Source organism: Plectropomus leopardus, chromosome 4 (assembly GCF_008729295.1).
Source record: "Plectropomus leopardus isolate mb chromosome 4, YSFRI_Pleo_2.0, whole genome shotgun sequence".
Classification (NCBI taxonomy): domain Eukaryota; kingdom Metazoa; phylum Chordata; class Actinopteri; order Perciformes; family Serranidae; genus Plectropomus; species Plectropomus leopardus.
Genome location: NC_056466.1, coordinates 16,862,708 through 16,878,914, shown reverse-complemented (window position 1 = coordinate 16,878,914; position 16,207 = coordinate 16,862,708). Strand labels below are relative to the sequence as shown.

Genomic DNA, 16,207 nt, shown 5'->3' with positions numbered 1-16,207 from the left:
CATTTTTCTTCATTTAATTTATGTTTAAGCCTTTTCAGGAGCGGCAGTGGACACAATTCATCCGTGAAACCCAAGTAAGTGACTCCAGGTTTGTGTTTGTTTGTCGTAAAGTAACGCAAGAGCTGAAAGAATAAGCCCAAACAATAGAGACACTGCAACGTCAACATTAGCCAGCGTGAACGTATTTTCCCGCCTCATCTTTTCTATGCTAAATTTCAACAGTCACGGGAATCTACGTTAACGAAATATTGAGGTTGTCATTCGAGCCTGTGGTGTTTGTTCCCCATTGTGATTTCTTTATGCTCTGGTGCCCGTAACTCCACAGGGAGTGCTGCATTTACGACTTGTTTCCCATGTTAGTGATCCTGGGAGCCCAGAGGTATCAGGAGTACTGCGGGTACCACGAGTCAAGTTTCATTGCAGAGTTTTAGGCTACAAATTTAAAGACATTTTATTTTACTCTGTCCTTACTAGAAATATTCAAAATTTAATGGAGTCTGGCTTAAAACCTTGGAAGTTGCCACATTTCTTTAAACTAAGTGGAGCACAAACACAAACTCATAAAGGAGACACAAAATATTGCATTGATACATTTTTATTAAAAAGCTTACAACATAATTCAATAAACATTTGAAGTGCATACATGCATTATAAACACTTTGTACGAATAGTATGTGGATGCTGTTCATCGTAGCTGCAGTCACTAAGATGTTTCCAGCTCTTTGGTCCGTAGCTTTCAAGTCGAGTGACGAATATATTTGATATTGTTACTCCCTTCACTGTGTTCTCGTTCAGTACAGGAATAATGGCTTTAGAGGACGAAGAGGGAAGGTTTTTGCAACTCAACCCAATCTCAAGATTTTTTTTTTTTGCACTGAATGTTTCTGCAAACCACGAATACATTAAATTTGTGCATTTATTAGTGGATATGTTTATATTTCTCAACAAGGCTGTGGTGAAGGTGGTGTGTGCACAAAAATCACTTGGTCATAGTTAGGAGAAGAACATGTATTGGATTTAAACGGTGAAGGCTGGTGAAAAATACCCAGGTTCAGTGGCTCAAACACAGCTGGGAAACACTGCGATGTGTTGGTAAAAAACACCCAGGTTCAGAGCCACAAATGCTGCTGGGAAAGCCACAGTATGCTGCTAAAAACACCCACATTTGGTGGCACCAAAGCTGCTGGAAAAGAAAACGGGTGAGTAAAAAAACACCCATTTTCTGGGCCACAAATGCCACTGGGAAACGTCATGATGTGCCACTAAAAACACCAAGGTTCGGTGTCACAATCAACGGTGGAAACATGAAAAAGTGTGTCCAAAAAAACACCAGTGTTGTTTCTTGGTCTCAAACAGTGGTCTGCAGTGCAGGCGTCTTGCCGTCCACCATCCCCTCTACCTTTGCATGACAAAGTCTGGTCATATGCCATGTCCCTTAAGAAACATTGATATGATTCATATGAAACCTACAAATTTAACTTAGTCGTGGTTTACAGAAACGTACAATGCCGACATTTTTTTGCTGGCAACTCGGCTGTGCAACTTGACAAACGCAGATCTGTGTCCACCAGGAGGCCAAAACATTTCATGGTTTATGTTTTGTTGAGTATGAAGACAGTTTCTTGTAGCTGTATAAGCAGCTGGACACACATGAAAGTCTTTTGATTGCATTGTCATGGTGTCTCCTCCACTCCACAGTTTATGTGTTGGCACTGGGATCCGTCCATGGTGTTTGAGCTGCACACTGCCCTTGCCTCATATCCATATTTCTCTCCTCAGATCACCTTTTGTCTTGTGCTTCAACCTACAATGGAAAAAGCATAATTGAGAATCCAGCATGCATGAAGGAGTTCAGGGTAAGACAAAAACAAGCAATTGCTCAAGTACAAAAGTCCAAAAATTAAAGCCGAACACCCCCCTCTCTCCTAATGGCACTAAACCCTTCCTCTTCATCGTTAGTGAGATTTATGTCTGGGCCTTTCTCCCCCACTGCACTCCTGTTCTGCGTGAATACACTCCTCTGCCACTAATCACACACACCTTCTTAACTGCCACCTGCCGGCGCTCTAACCTGTTTTTGTTCCCTGTATCACACAACTTGGCTCATAACCTCTTTTACACAAAAACACATGTATGAGTGCACGTGTGTTACCTTATGGGAAGGGTACTCTGGAGTGGAGAGGCAGGCAGCGTCTGTGTGGGCAGTGGTGTCTGTGGTATTTTCTCCTTAGGTTCAGGAAATCTGAAAGAAAGGATAGATCCATTGGATAAGCTGATTGTTCCATAACATATATTTTTTGCTACAAGTTAGACTGGCATGAATTACCTGCTTATCACACGTAGTTTTAGGTGTAAAAAATCCTTTTAAGCATGATTTATGTCTGCAGGTGGACCCCGTGTATATCACCTGACAGGCCTAATTAATCCCAAATGGAGGAAAGTAACTGGAGCTTTTTAGCACCAAAAGAGATAAAACAGCACCTCCTGCAGTCGCCATTTTCAAAGTGAGTATGATTATGAAACCCAACTAAGCCTAATTATGTCCTAACTTATCCTCTGTTGACTATAGATAAACCAGCTTTAAAGGGTTTTATTGTTTGGAGCAATATAACCAACAGCAGGGCGACCCCCCTTCTAATAAACTGGGACACACAGACCTAACACATGATTATTTTTAAACGTCCCTAATAAATCCACTTTGACTCATGCGGTTCACAGACTGCCAGCCAAGCCCAGGAAGAGATAAACTGCCAGATGACTTTATGGCTCCCCCTTCCTCCCCCCCCTCCTCCTCCTCTGAAAGAAATTACTCCCCACGCCTGAAGGTAGGCTTCTTTACACTTGGCACTGCTACTCCATGTCATGTTAATAAAGCTCGGGTATTTGCATGGAGTTTTAACACCGTGATTAACAAAAGCGCGCCGGAGTGCTTTCCAGCCGGGGACAAAGGGAATCACTGTGCGATCCCCGGCGGCGCTCCGCTCCCGCCCCTCCCTCCTCATCCTCTCCTCTCCATCATCACATGAACCTAATCACGACCTCAAGCCCCGGAGCTTCTCTGTTTAATAACCGCAGTGTGTCTCCGCCGCGGATAACCGCAAACCAGCGTGGATGTGCGTAAAAGGCGCACCTGTTGCGTCAGGCGGGAGCAGCATGATGCCTGCTGTTCCTGTTAGAAACAAATAACTTTAATCATAAATAGGGAGCCTTTGTAGTTTATTAGAAAATAATATTTAGGGACTGTACTTTTTTTGTCAGTATAGGTAAGGTTGCTGGCGTGTAGTTTCGTTCTCTTTGAGCCTCCTTGAGTGACTGGGGGAAAATGCATGACCATATTTACCATCTCCGGCTATGATCAGTGGTGTGATTTTGGAGATTTTTAAAGGAAAGTTGGCTTTACAACCCGCGTACAGGTTTTCAGACTGGTGGTATTTAGACAAAATGAAAAAAAAAAATAGATTAAGTAAAAATATTATGAATAATCAAATAAACACAAAACACAACCATTTGAAGTTGAATGTCCTCGTCAAGGCACAAAGGAACAAAAAACATAATTTCTTCCCCACCAACTTACTTGCAGATTTGGGGACTGGGGATATTAATAATCAACACAACACAACCAGTTTCATCATTTAATCAGAATTGAAAAGGTTAAAAAGTTAGTTATGCTCGTGCTGCATTTAGGTCCTGATGAAAAATGGGAACAACCGGAAAAACTTCTGCTAAATACATTTATCCATGTAATTGATCCAATATCTACTCATATTGCTTACCTGGATACATTTAAATTACCCCTACATTATTAATTTTATCATGTTGCAATATTTAGTGGTTTGGGTGGTAAGCATTTCATTTTTAACCACTTTTTAGTTGGCTTATTTGACTGCTTCAGTGTAAAGATTTTATTTACATATAACGGCATTTGGTTGGCTCTGCAGCTATGTTTTTCAATGGTTGTTGTGACTTGCGTCCTTCTTTTAGGATACTGGGAGGCTTACGGTCGCCTAAATTTGAGTTTTTCTGATTTACGCAGTATACACAAAATCATGAACGCGCCATGTAGCTCGTGTACGGATTCACGGCCGGATGATTGACGGGGCGTTTGTTTGCGTCTCGGAGTGAATTATCGCGCTTATATCGCTACTTCTGCCCCCCGAATATTTAATTAGATGTGTATTTTAAAAAAAGTTTGCACTTAGTTAATGGTAAAATATTTAAAATTGGTCCGTGAGGCTTAAGCTAACATTAATTAAAGTCATTTAGCTAGCAAAGAGCAGACTCACTGTTGCTATGGTTACCTGCAGTTCTACGAGCAACGCGCATTGATATAAAACGCTGTTTAGGCCGCGGGTTTAACTTTCTCCCGGGACTATTTAACTGCCTTTTATGAATTGCCAGCTGCCGGGACATCTGGACGGGTGAAATTTGGGGATGCTTACCTTGCCTGGCAGAGTAGACTGGTGCTAAAGCGGCGACGAGCAGCAGGACCAGGTAGAACAGGTTGAAGATCCTCATGGCTGGGCAGCAGTTGGCTTCTGAACAGGTTAGTTTGTGCTGATAATTTTCCAAAACCCCAGAAAGTCTTCCTGACTCTGAGCTGGACTGATGATGCTCAGTGTTGTTTTCTGTCCTCTGCTCTGTTTCAGTCTAAAAGGCCCACCACCGGGGGAGTCCAGCACCCAGATGTACCTCTTCTCTCAGGATAATGGGTATGTCCCTCAGGAATTTGTGTGTCCAGAGTGTTTGTGTGTCCAGTGAGAGTGTGATTGTCTCTATGTCTGAGAGCAAAGTGACAAAGGTGCTTCTCCCCCCACCTCCTTTATACAGCCTTTTTAGAGGGAGGGGGAGTATTGGTGAGGGGGTGTAGCTCCCACAGCCGCCCCCACCTCAACCCCTGACAAACACACACACACACACACACACACACACTTAAGCATTGCACATATTGACCCCACATGTAGAGGGTAATTCAAATGACAGGAAGCCCCCTCCTTATCCTTCAACTGCCCCTTGAACACACATTTTCCTGCATGCAAGTTGTGTATGCATTGATGTGTGTGTGCGTGCAGCTATGAGTGATACAGATATTTAAAGATGTGGACAGATGTTTATTTATCACTCCTAACATCAGAGAAAAGATTTAAGAAGCTGTAGTTGAAAGTAGCAGGTTCTTCAGGACTGAGAGGAGAGCCAGATCCCTCCTCCCTCAGTTGTCCCCTACCCCCGCACTGAAGAAGACACACACATCTGGGGCTTTTTGGGTGGTGGTGTGGAGGTGGGGTGTTTGCACTGAGCATTTCGGAGCCAGTGTCCCGATTGAATGAAATCCAGTGATGCACTGGACTAACGATACTCAAAGAAGTCTTAGTGGGATGCCGTCTACTGTCTGTCAGCCTGTGTGAGTGTCTGTCTTTGTGGGCAGAGTCTGTTTGTAGCTGTTGAGCTAAATGGATGCATCTGTATTTTTCTGAAAAGTAATCCTTACCGTGACTATTTTTTTTTAAGGGTTGTGTTTTGTAAGGCAGTGATGTCTGTAAATACTCAACCGCTCTGGCTTTTTAACTGACTAAAAGATCCAGTATTTAGGAGATATATTGGTAGAAATGGAATATAATAAGTATGTTTTATTTAGTCTATAATCACCTGGGGAAAAAAATGCTCTGTTTTCGCTACCTTAGAATGAGGCTTTTATATCTACAAAGGGATGGTGTGGATGGGATCCTCGTCTACGGTGATCACCACCATGTTTCTACAGTAGAACGGACAAACCAAACACTGGCTACAGGTAGAGCCATACATGTTTACGTGTCGGCCAAAGTACTTAGCAGCCGAAAAACTGATTTTTTAAAACGTGAATCTGCTTTATTACATGTTTTGTACCAGTTGAAATGATTAGGTTTGTTTGTTTTGGAGACAGAGACCTCTGTGGATATTTTGACTCCCAGTAAAAACCTCCTAAACATTGAACACTGGAGGAATTCTAACTGGGAGAGGTTTCAGCTGGTTGCACTCTGCTAGATGCCACTAAAATCCCCCGCAATCTTTCACACTGTTCCTTTAAAAATGTCACTTTGTTAGCATCCTCTCATTAGTGTTGTGTGTCAACCTCAAAATATTTCTTGGCACAGACCAAAAACTGTCAAATACTGAAAGGCCATCAAAATGCCGTATCTCATTTTTTATCTTATTTGTTTAATATTGAATTAGAAATTAATTTTTATGTGTGATAAAGGTTGAGAGTAGAGCTGTTTTCTTTTGGTGTTGGCCAAATTTCTTCGAAAAAGATCAACATTTGTTAAGTACTGAAAGGTAAACTGGTGTCAAATTACTTGTCAGGTTCAAAACTTTGTTAAATCATTTTTAGAAAATGTTGATATTTTTCTTCAAATGAGGTATCAAAGTTGTAGTGTTACAGAAGCTTTGCAATTGTATCTGCACGGCTACTGAAATACTCAAACAATACCCAGCGTTACTCCTCATGCAGGTTGTGAGTTGGTGGTATACCAGGGGGTTTTCTTGCAGCGGGTAAACCACGTCACTTGGCATAAGCTCCACGGTGACTTTGCGAAGCGTGGGGACTCATTAGCGTGTCTGCTTACGGCCGTCTCTGTGGACTGAGACTCTCCATTCAGCACCCAGCTAATGAATTAACACATTAAGATGAAATGTCAGCCGTTACATGTGAATGAGGATTAGAGAATCAGCAGGACACTAATGGACCGGGGGCTCAAAATAGTCCCCGAGACTTTGAACAAGCATCTGGATCGTCAGCTCTCTTTAGCCCTCGAAAACAGACTAAAGACCCAAAGAAAAGTCTCTCTGTTTGTGGTGTGTGTCTGTGTGTGTATATGTGTCAGTATCATTATGTCTTTGGAAATCTTGCCTTTATGGCTTTATGGTATTTGCAAAAATGTTGTTTGAAATGACAGAGATTCCTCATGGATTTGGCTAATGTACAAGCGCACACACACTATTCATCCTGCTGCAAATTCTCTCGACTGAGGGTATGTGCTTGTTTCTGTGGCAAGCTTTGCTTTGCATATCAGCTGCCATTGTCTTTTAAAAAACTTTTATTTTCCCTGTTTGAATATGTTAATTTCATCTCAATTGTCATTCAGAGCCACTTGGTATCCACTGCAACTTCTACCAAATCTCAGTTTCTCTCTGCTTCTTTCGATCAGCCTTTCAAAACAGAAACAAGTGAATCATACCGAATTCTCCCCACCAGGCTTTCTGTGTGACTGAGGAGAGCGTGTTGTAATATTTGCTCTTCCTGGGGATTATACGTATTTACAGGGATTACCCAGCCTGCTCAAACACTCCCCTACGTGAGAGGTACACACACACCAGACAGAGGGCAACCTCTCATTAAAATGCTTCAGTGCCTCGGCAGCCCTGCTCCAATATTGAGCGTGGGTGTTTGATAATAAGCATTGGATACTGAACCCCAGTACTTTTTGCTACAGACCAAAGTTTTTCCACCTGATTGTTTACCTTGTGAAATAATTTTAAAAATGGCAAGAGTCCAAGGGGAGATCTTCAGATGTCTTGTTTTGTGCCATCAACAGTCCATAAGATACAAGATATTAAGTTCATAATGATATAAACCATGGAAACACAGAAATCCTCCCAGTAGAGAATCTGGTACGGGGAGATGTTTATTGGTTTTGCTCCATGAACGGTTTAAATGGTTAATCAGTTATAATAATTGATTGATTTTTCTGCAGAATGATTTATCTGCTCACATAGAACTGAGTTTCAAATACTGAGGGTTGGTAGGTATTGGTGGAAGTTGTCATCAAACATCTGCTCAGATTTGTTATTTGATTTGCTCATTCTTTGACTATTATCGCCAATATTTATATACTATTGAATTTAGAAAAAGTTCAGACAATGTCCACTTTTTATCTAACATATTTTTTATTACTCTCACTAAGGAAATAATGACAGCAGTGTCTTAGTACGACGTTAAGCCAGTGGGAGTGAGGAGCAGTATTTTGGACCGATGTGGTATAGCCATCAAATTCACGGGTCGTGACTTTTGTCTGTGCACTGACCATTTCGCTAAAATCTATAAAGAAGTATCTGCACATGAATGCAAATAAATGTATAAAAAGCTAATATGAAGCTAAATCATCATTTTTCGATAGCCAGTGGTTGCTGAAATTCGATTTTGGCCAATGCGTTCTGCCCTAAGGCTGTTAAAATTATGGATGTAGCTACCGTCATGTCACCCATTGGTTTGTGGAGTCCCGTTTTGAAACATCAAATTTGGCTGTGGCCATCTTGGTTTTTTCTGCAGCCAGAAGTGACCATATTTGGGCTCGAGGCCAGAGCTGTGGAAGAGTGAGGGGTGGATCTAACTGAGAAGCAGAGGACACTCTCGACAGACAGCTTGTCACTCATAGGAGCCCAACCTTTAACTTTAAGCCTTAATAAAATGAAAACAGCTGAGTTATATAAAAACTAATTCACCATACAGTTGTCATGAAAGGTTTGATTGGCTAAAGAGACCAAACATGTTTTTAGAACCAGGCTTGAACATGTTTGTTTCTGCCGTAAAGTTTGGGATTTTAACATGAGTGTCTTTGGGGATTGTCCTGCTTCTGGAGCCAGCGTCAAGTGGAGCCTCATCAGTAGAACTTGGTTTTTTAGTACTTTAGTACAGTGGCTTCATTTTTCTGCACTGGAGGTTGCTGTGTTTTTTTTTTTTTTAAAGATGATTTTTTTCTGGCTTTTTGCCTTTATTGACAGGACAGTATTAAGTGTGAAAGGGGGAGCGAGAGGGAGGATGACCAGATAATCAGAATATTAGGTATGAAAGCAGGAATCTGCTACATGTAAGGAAAATATACTGCATTAACACATTTTATTTTGCTTGTTTTTTTTTTAAGTTATGTGTTGTAGGTGAGTATGCAGCTCTGGAAAGAGTTGAACTGCAGAGCTGCTGTTATTGCCACTGTTGTAGCAGTCGTGGTCTTCAGCTGTGATCTTTACGACGACAGAGGAAGCTTCAGCCTCTCATCCCCTCCTTAATTTTCACTTTCTTCTTTTTCTCCCATCACCTGGACACACAGATAAAGAACTTCCTCCCTGATAAAACTTTTTGAAAGGAACAGTGCCTCTTAAAATGTGCCTTTTCCACTGTGCTGAACATTATGGCAGGTGCACTCAACAAGAACAAATAGTAATATGCATACAGATAGGTAACAAATTAAAGGGAAACAGGACACCGTGAATTGTCCTCGTCAGGTGTTGCTCCACCACAAGCCTCCTGAACATCATTCTTCTAAAAATATATTCCCTGGCTATCAAGCGATATAATGGTGGTGGTTGAGAGTGCGGTCCAATACATTGATCTAAAATCTCCCATAGGTGTTGTGTTAAAATCTGGAGACTGCGATGACCAATATCATGTGATTCTTATAACAGCTGGGAAATTACAATATTTTGCTGCAATTATGTGCTCCTAAGATGGTCCCATTTCCTGAGTTGGGAAGTTATTCTTCGGACTTTATTGTGTTCATGAGCTTTAAGTCTAAATGTGGAAACAATATTGACTCAGCAGAGAATATGTGTTGTATTTTATTCCTCAGAGCATTTAAACACGTTAATAATAGTATGAAGCTTTATATTACAAAGTATTTTTTTCCCTGACTTGTTGCTGCACCAGTACATCTGGTAAAACTTCTGAAATATTGCTTTACCTGACTTGTCAGAGTTAGTACTAATAAATATAATTTCTATTAATATAGGTCATTTTATGGGCAGGTTAATGGTTAAACCTAATTCCATATTACATATTACATGTGAGCAAAAATTGACATGCAATGTGTGAATTGATGAAAAGTTTATTAATACCAAACACTTACGTTCCTCATATTTTTGGCATCAACTTTGCCAACTTTCTGAGTTGTTGATCTGATATAAGGAGGCGCTGATATTAATTTTCCTAATCTCTAACTAATTTTTCTAATTATTCCAACACACATGAATGCACGGTACACCATGGGTTAATATAATTTGATATGCTGCCACAGAACAATACTAATAATAGAGGTATGGAATTTTGTAAAAAAAAAATTGCATCGACGTGAAAAAGTAACTTGATTTTTCAGGTATTAAATTCACTTCATTAATCAAAAAACAGATTTATTTATCCAGCTCGGAAATTCTTAAACAGCTACTCAGAGAACAATTATTTTCTGAGAACAATCAAGATGCACTCTCACAATATGTATTGATATTAGAGCTGCAGCTATTAGTTGATCAACAAAAAAACTTAAATTATTTGAGTTATTTCTCAAGCAAAAATGCCAAACATTTGCCGGTTTCATCTTCCTAAGTACTTATATTTTCTGTCGTGGTTTATATTGTCCATTTTTACTCAGAGATGATTGTATCAGCTGCTACTAAGTCCCTTCTTTACAACATCTTTGTATTTTTACACAGAACCAAATGATGCTGGCATTATGCCGCTCCAGTGTGTTATTTTAGACAGCAGGCTGGCATGGAGGAAGCAAAAGAAGCAGGACATTTAACACAACAGTGTCAGCCCTTAGTGTGACGTATAACAGATGTGTTAGCAGCACTTTACAAATGATAATAATGGAATAACTTCTGTTATATGGCGGCTGATCTTGTCCTGTACTTGGCCACTGCCCGTCCTCTTAGAGTTAGCCGCTAACTGCTACAGCGGAAGTGGGTTGCACGCATATCACGTCATCAAAACGTTACACCCGTCCCGCCCATGATCCCGTCCTGCTGGCTGTCCCTTTTATATAGACTTCAATGAGGCGGTGTTACTACCTTAAAAGCTGCCAAAATAATGAGACAACTCTGTCCTGTTCATACTTTATGTAAAGAACAGTGAGACGGCATTACGGTGCAATATTCTCACCACAGGGAGTGTAAAAGGGGCTACTGAGTAGCAAAGACGTTATGTGTCATGATGCCTGAAATTTTTGGGGTGTTGTCCAGTGTGTGTGTGTGTGTGTACGAGTGTTGATTGTGATCTGATGGGTCAGTTTGTCATCCATCGTTAGAGTGAAAGCGGGTCTGTTGTCATGCCATGAAGGTCGTCAGTGTTAATGAGGGCCGCAGCCAGCCAGATCTTAATTACTCTTAAGACCCTTTATCTGCAATTGCCCAATACAGACCCCAATGGACCCATATACACATGAACACACTGAATACACACACTGCCTGCATGGACCATCAGGACACATCACACAAATGAGCCGGGGATTTTTTTTTTCTTTTTCTCCTGCACTCTGTGAAGAAAAAGTTTTTTCTTCAAGATTCTCCCTCCTCCCTCTGTCCCATTCATACTTTTGTAAAGAACAGTGAGGCGGCATTACGGTGCAATATTCCTGCCTTGAACAGGGAGTGGAAAAAGGGCTACTGAGGAGTCCCTTTCGCCTCCTCCCCTCCGCGTCGGCAAGTAGACGGCTGACTGCGGAGGAGTGACGGAGGGCTCAGGGGTCAAGGGGCAAACTCAGCAGGGAGCAGCCTCTAACCCCCCAGGATGTCACCCCAATAGGGCTCCAGGGGCCAAAAGTCACTTTGTTTGTTAAATCCTAACCCAGACTGGACGGCTTCTCTGGACACACAGACCCAGTGACCATCCAGAAAATATGTGTTTGATTTTTAAAATCAAACACAGGTCTCTCTTGTTTTACACATCAGCAGATTCAAATACATAAAGTGCAGCGAGAGAGGCATCAAGCTTCTGCTTAAATTGTCTTTTCAATTTCTCTGTGACTCTGTCACGATCTATTTCAGCAGGATTTAATGTTTAATTTGATTCTTCATGAAAACTGCAGATGGGGCTAAAGAGCAGGTGCTAAACTTTTATCTGAGATCAACAGCATTGGTTTGATTTTAGTTGTGATGTCGAGTGGGCCATACGGACCAAAACAAATAACCACTGCACTCTGATTGTTTCCAACAAGACTCAAGTTTCAACAAAAACATACGGTGGAAGGAGCTTTATGTACTTACGACCTTTTTACCTGGTCCATCCTGTTGAGGACTCTAACACAATCCAACAGTTAAATGGTTTCATTTTATAAATTGATAATGACAGGGCTAAGACCAATACTGGCGGTAAGGATTCAGTTTTCTGTTATCAAACGCTGACCTTTTTCCACATTTGTTGCGTTTTTGATTGGCTCAGGGACTGCATCATTCATGGTGAAAAAAAAGTTTATTGTTGCAGTTATTATTGGTAAAAGTGCTATGGTCCCGACACTATGTGCTGTAATGACATTACTTCATTAAAAAGAGTTCATTTGTAAGAAACTTCACAGAACGCTGAAATTCGTGCAGTCCACCAGATTGAGACAGACATCTCTGACGTTACTTTATGGTTTCCTTCCTGCGTGCTTGGTGATTACTCTCTGCTTTCTGTTGAGCTGTTTTGACTTTTTTGCTTCATAAACATCTGTTTCTGAAAGAGAGCAGAGATAGCGTACATTATGCAGCATTAATAAAGCTGACGTTTTTGTGTGTGTGTGTGACAGCAGAGGAGGAGTGTGTACCTGGATGTGCTTCCTCTGGTTGGATGCAGACTGAAGCTAAGCCGAAGAGCGAGAAGATGACGAAGGCAACGATGATGAAGGTCAGCTCAAAGCCAGTGAAAGGCAGTTCCATCTACACAACTACCCAGCACAAAACCCATTATTACATTATGTAACATCTTCATATTAAGATACAGCACACAGAAACTGAAGAGCTAATTGCAGTGATCTCACTGTGGTGTTATTTTTGTAAAAAAAAAAAGAAAAAATGCCTGCAAGAGATACAGTAGGACAAATAACATTGTTAATATTTAAAAGTAGCAGTGTGTCATATGATCATTTACTGTGCACATTCACACGTTTCGTTAGTGTAGCTGCCTGAAAATAAGAATCATTGCGCTTTTGTTTCCTTAGATGACAGTTTATGTCTACATAGGGAGCAGAGCCTCTTCCATAGAGTCACCATATATTACCACCATCTCCTGTATGGGTCCAATTCTTAAGACCGCTTCCACAGTATTTCTGTGTCACAAAACCACAAATCCTATAATGGCCATGCGCTGGTCGAATAATTTGGTTAGGCAGAAGGTTCACAGTGTGTAAAAATATATTATCTGAGATTCACATGTATAAAATGTCCCAGAATGATTTAAGTAATTCGGGAAATGTGATTTAACACGCCTATTTAATGCACCTGACTAAAGCAGCTTAAATTCCAGCTGAAGCAGAAGACAGAGCAGACACACACAAAGTCAACAGTCAGATAATAAAAACAGTAAATTAAATTATTATTATTATATTATTATTATAATTTTATTTTAAAATATGTATCATCCAACTCCTGAGATCCACCCTGCATGTCCTTTTTTTTCCACCAGAACCTACGCCAGAAATATAATTAAGATGAAATACTACCTGCAAATCACCTTTTTCACAGTTTAAAATTAATCAGTTGGTTTCAGTCTGCAGCCTCACTGCTAGATGCCACTAAATTTTTCACACCGGACCTGAAACAAATCTGATGAAGCAAATCACAGGTTTGTAGCCAAACCACAAGCTATTGCCAGTTTAAATGTACATTATCCTCATACTGAAATTAAAGCCACTGTTTTGTATTACCAACACACACACACACACACACACACACACACACACACACACACACACACACACACACACACACACACACACACACAAGCATGAGGTGCAGTAGCCTTCTATATCCACCAGAGGGCCTTACAGCCTTTTTAAATGTGACTTTTGAGTCAGTTAGCTGTTGGTTTATGACTCATGCTCCTCAGGTTACATACAGTACACGTTGTCATGTTGGGCTGAAACTATTCACTGTAAAACTCATAACTTTTGTAACTTTTGTAACAATAAGAAGAAATATTGTCCTGGCCTGGACGGAGCTTTATGGAAATTTTTAATGGGAGCATCTTCTGCTAATGATTATAAAGCATTTCAATAATCTGTCTAGTTCACATCGCATGAGTGTCAGAGTCTGTGTTTAAAATATCACAAAGTTAAAGTAACTGGAGGCAGAGCTAATACAAATAGAAGAGTGAGTGTTGAAATCAAAGAAAAAAGTTGAGAATTTTTTTTTTTACTTCTGTGAATTAAATTTTTATATTAAGCAGAGTCTCAGGAACACGCACTTTTTTATTAAACCCTATATCCAACTTTAACCAAAATCCCATTGCTGTTTAATTTTAGCTACATTTTTTCCGTTCTTAATGATGACCATGGTGGCTATGAATCTCTGCATGAACATATCTCATAGTTAGGAGCTTCATTAAAGTTATAAAGAGGCATTAATCAGTTCATTAGCATGTATCATTGACGCTACACCACCTCATTCTCTGTTGTCCCTGAGAGGCTGAATGAATCACAATGTCCTGCGATTCAAACACTTTTCATGCTGCCGTAGAGCTGCTTATTCACACAGGCTCCACCCTTTGATCCCTGACAGGAACAATTCAGACGCTGCATTCCTGCAGCATAATTTGAGATCTCACTCTAATCTTTGCAGCACACCTTTTGTTTCTGACCTAGATCTTGAAAAAGCCTCTCTGGAGCTGTAGACTTCAGTCAGAGATGATCTTTATCTGACGCATATTTCTTGTTGAGCAAATCCAACAGCGAGATATCACAAGAAAAAGTAGGCACAGGGTTTTGAGACTTACCAGTAGGAAGAATCACAGCAGCTATTTTCAGATCTGAAGATCAAAGTAAATAAGCGCTTCTGTGTGGCTTCACATGCACACACTCGCAGAGTAGAAAGAAAGCGGCCGTGAGATACTGTCTTTGAACAGTTTGTTGAAGCCGCCGTTTGTTTATTGACTTTTTTCTTTTTAACAGTGTAACGTACAGGCCACTCCTTTGTGCCTCATCCTGGAGGCAGGTAATACAGGATCCTTTAACAAAGTACACAAGCACACATGTTCAAAGGTCACCATGTAGACTTTATTCTGCTAACTGATAACACACACACACACACACACACACACACACACACACACACACACACACACACACACACACACACACACACACACACGTCTTTGGCTGAATGTCCTCATGAGGCCCCAAACAGGCTGTTGCCCTCTGAGGTTTTTTATTCTCAGTCATCTGGAGTCAGACAATCAGCTCCTCACGCTGTAGCTGCGTGTTTGTCTCTGATGGATAAAAATACAAAAGTTGTCACTTCCTGTGGTTTTGAGAGATTTTTTTCATCAGAAAAGAAGTTGATTACTGATCAACTCGATTAGCACCTATTTGGACTGTTATTATCCGCATAGAATAATAATTTGAAATAAATTAAATAAAATATCGTATACAGTGTATTGAAATGTCTGTAAAATAATTCAGATCTAATGGGAAATGCAGTGAAAAGTTCCAGTAAATGCTGCTAAATGGATTCTTGAGCTCGAGATTATTCTGCCTTCGTGCCGGCAACAGCGACTGACTTGCACTTATTATTGAACAGCACATTCATAACAAATACAACATATTACAGGGCCAAGAAATAAAAATGATTTTTTACTTTCATGATAATGCAACAGAAACTTGATATGTTGTAAAAAAATGTTTTAAAGGTGTCATGGTAAATAAGTTGTTGTGATACATTACATATGCACTGATTCTACTGTTTTTTCCCCTCCCTACCTCTCGTATCACAGATTTAAGATTAAAATACCCAAAAAGTGTCATTTTTACAATTTCTTTTTTAAAGTGGGTTTTAGGAATATTAATTTCAAAGGCATTGACAGTAAACTTATTAGAACCCTGAAATGAGACATTTGTGAAGCTGATGATGGCAGTTTTTTTATTGCCAGTGTGTCAGAGAAATTGAAATTTAATTATGCGTTATTTTAGAAATCCATAGTTTTCTTTATGTTTATTGCATTACTGGATATTGCTATTATTTTAAAGAGACATTTAGTATATACAATGTGTATATAAAACTGTATGCACTCAGTTACCAGTTTATTAGGTAAACCTACATTTAGCAAAAAAACTAAGCCTCTCTTATTCAACAACTCTGCAATAGTTCAAACATTCATAAAGATTAATATGTTGAGGTTTTGTTGTTATTGTTTTTGAATGATACTGATTCAACTGTATTGTCATTTCGACAGCGCCAGTTTGTGGTGCTCTTGAAATTCATATTGCACTACACAGAG

General features: G+C 40.1%; 1 protein-coding gene across 1 annotated transcript; it reads right to left on the bottom strand.

The window, feature by feature from the left end:
• Positions 1-2,153: 2,153 nt before the first annotated feature.
• Positions 2,154-4,533, bottom strand: apela (apelin receptor early endogenous ligand). Its single transcript, XM_042484458.1, has 2 exons — positions 4,299-4,533; positions 2,154-2,242 (listed from the first exon to the last, which is right to left on the bottom strand). The coding sequence occupies exons 1-2, from the start codon at positions 4,513-4,515 to the stop codon at positions 2,154-2,156; spliced, it is 306 nt and encodes a 101-aa protein (XP_042340392.1). The 5' UTR covers positions 4,516-4,533.
• Positions 4,534-16,207: the final 11,674 nt, after the last annotated feature.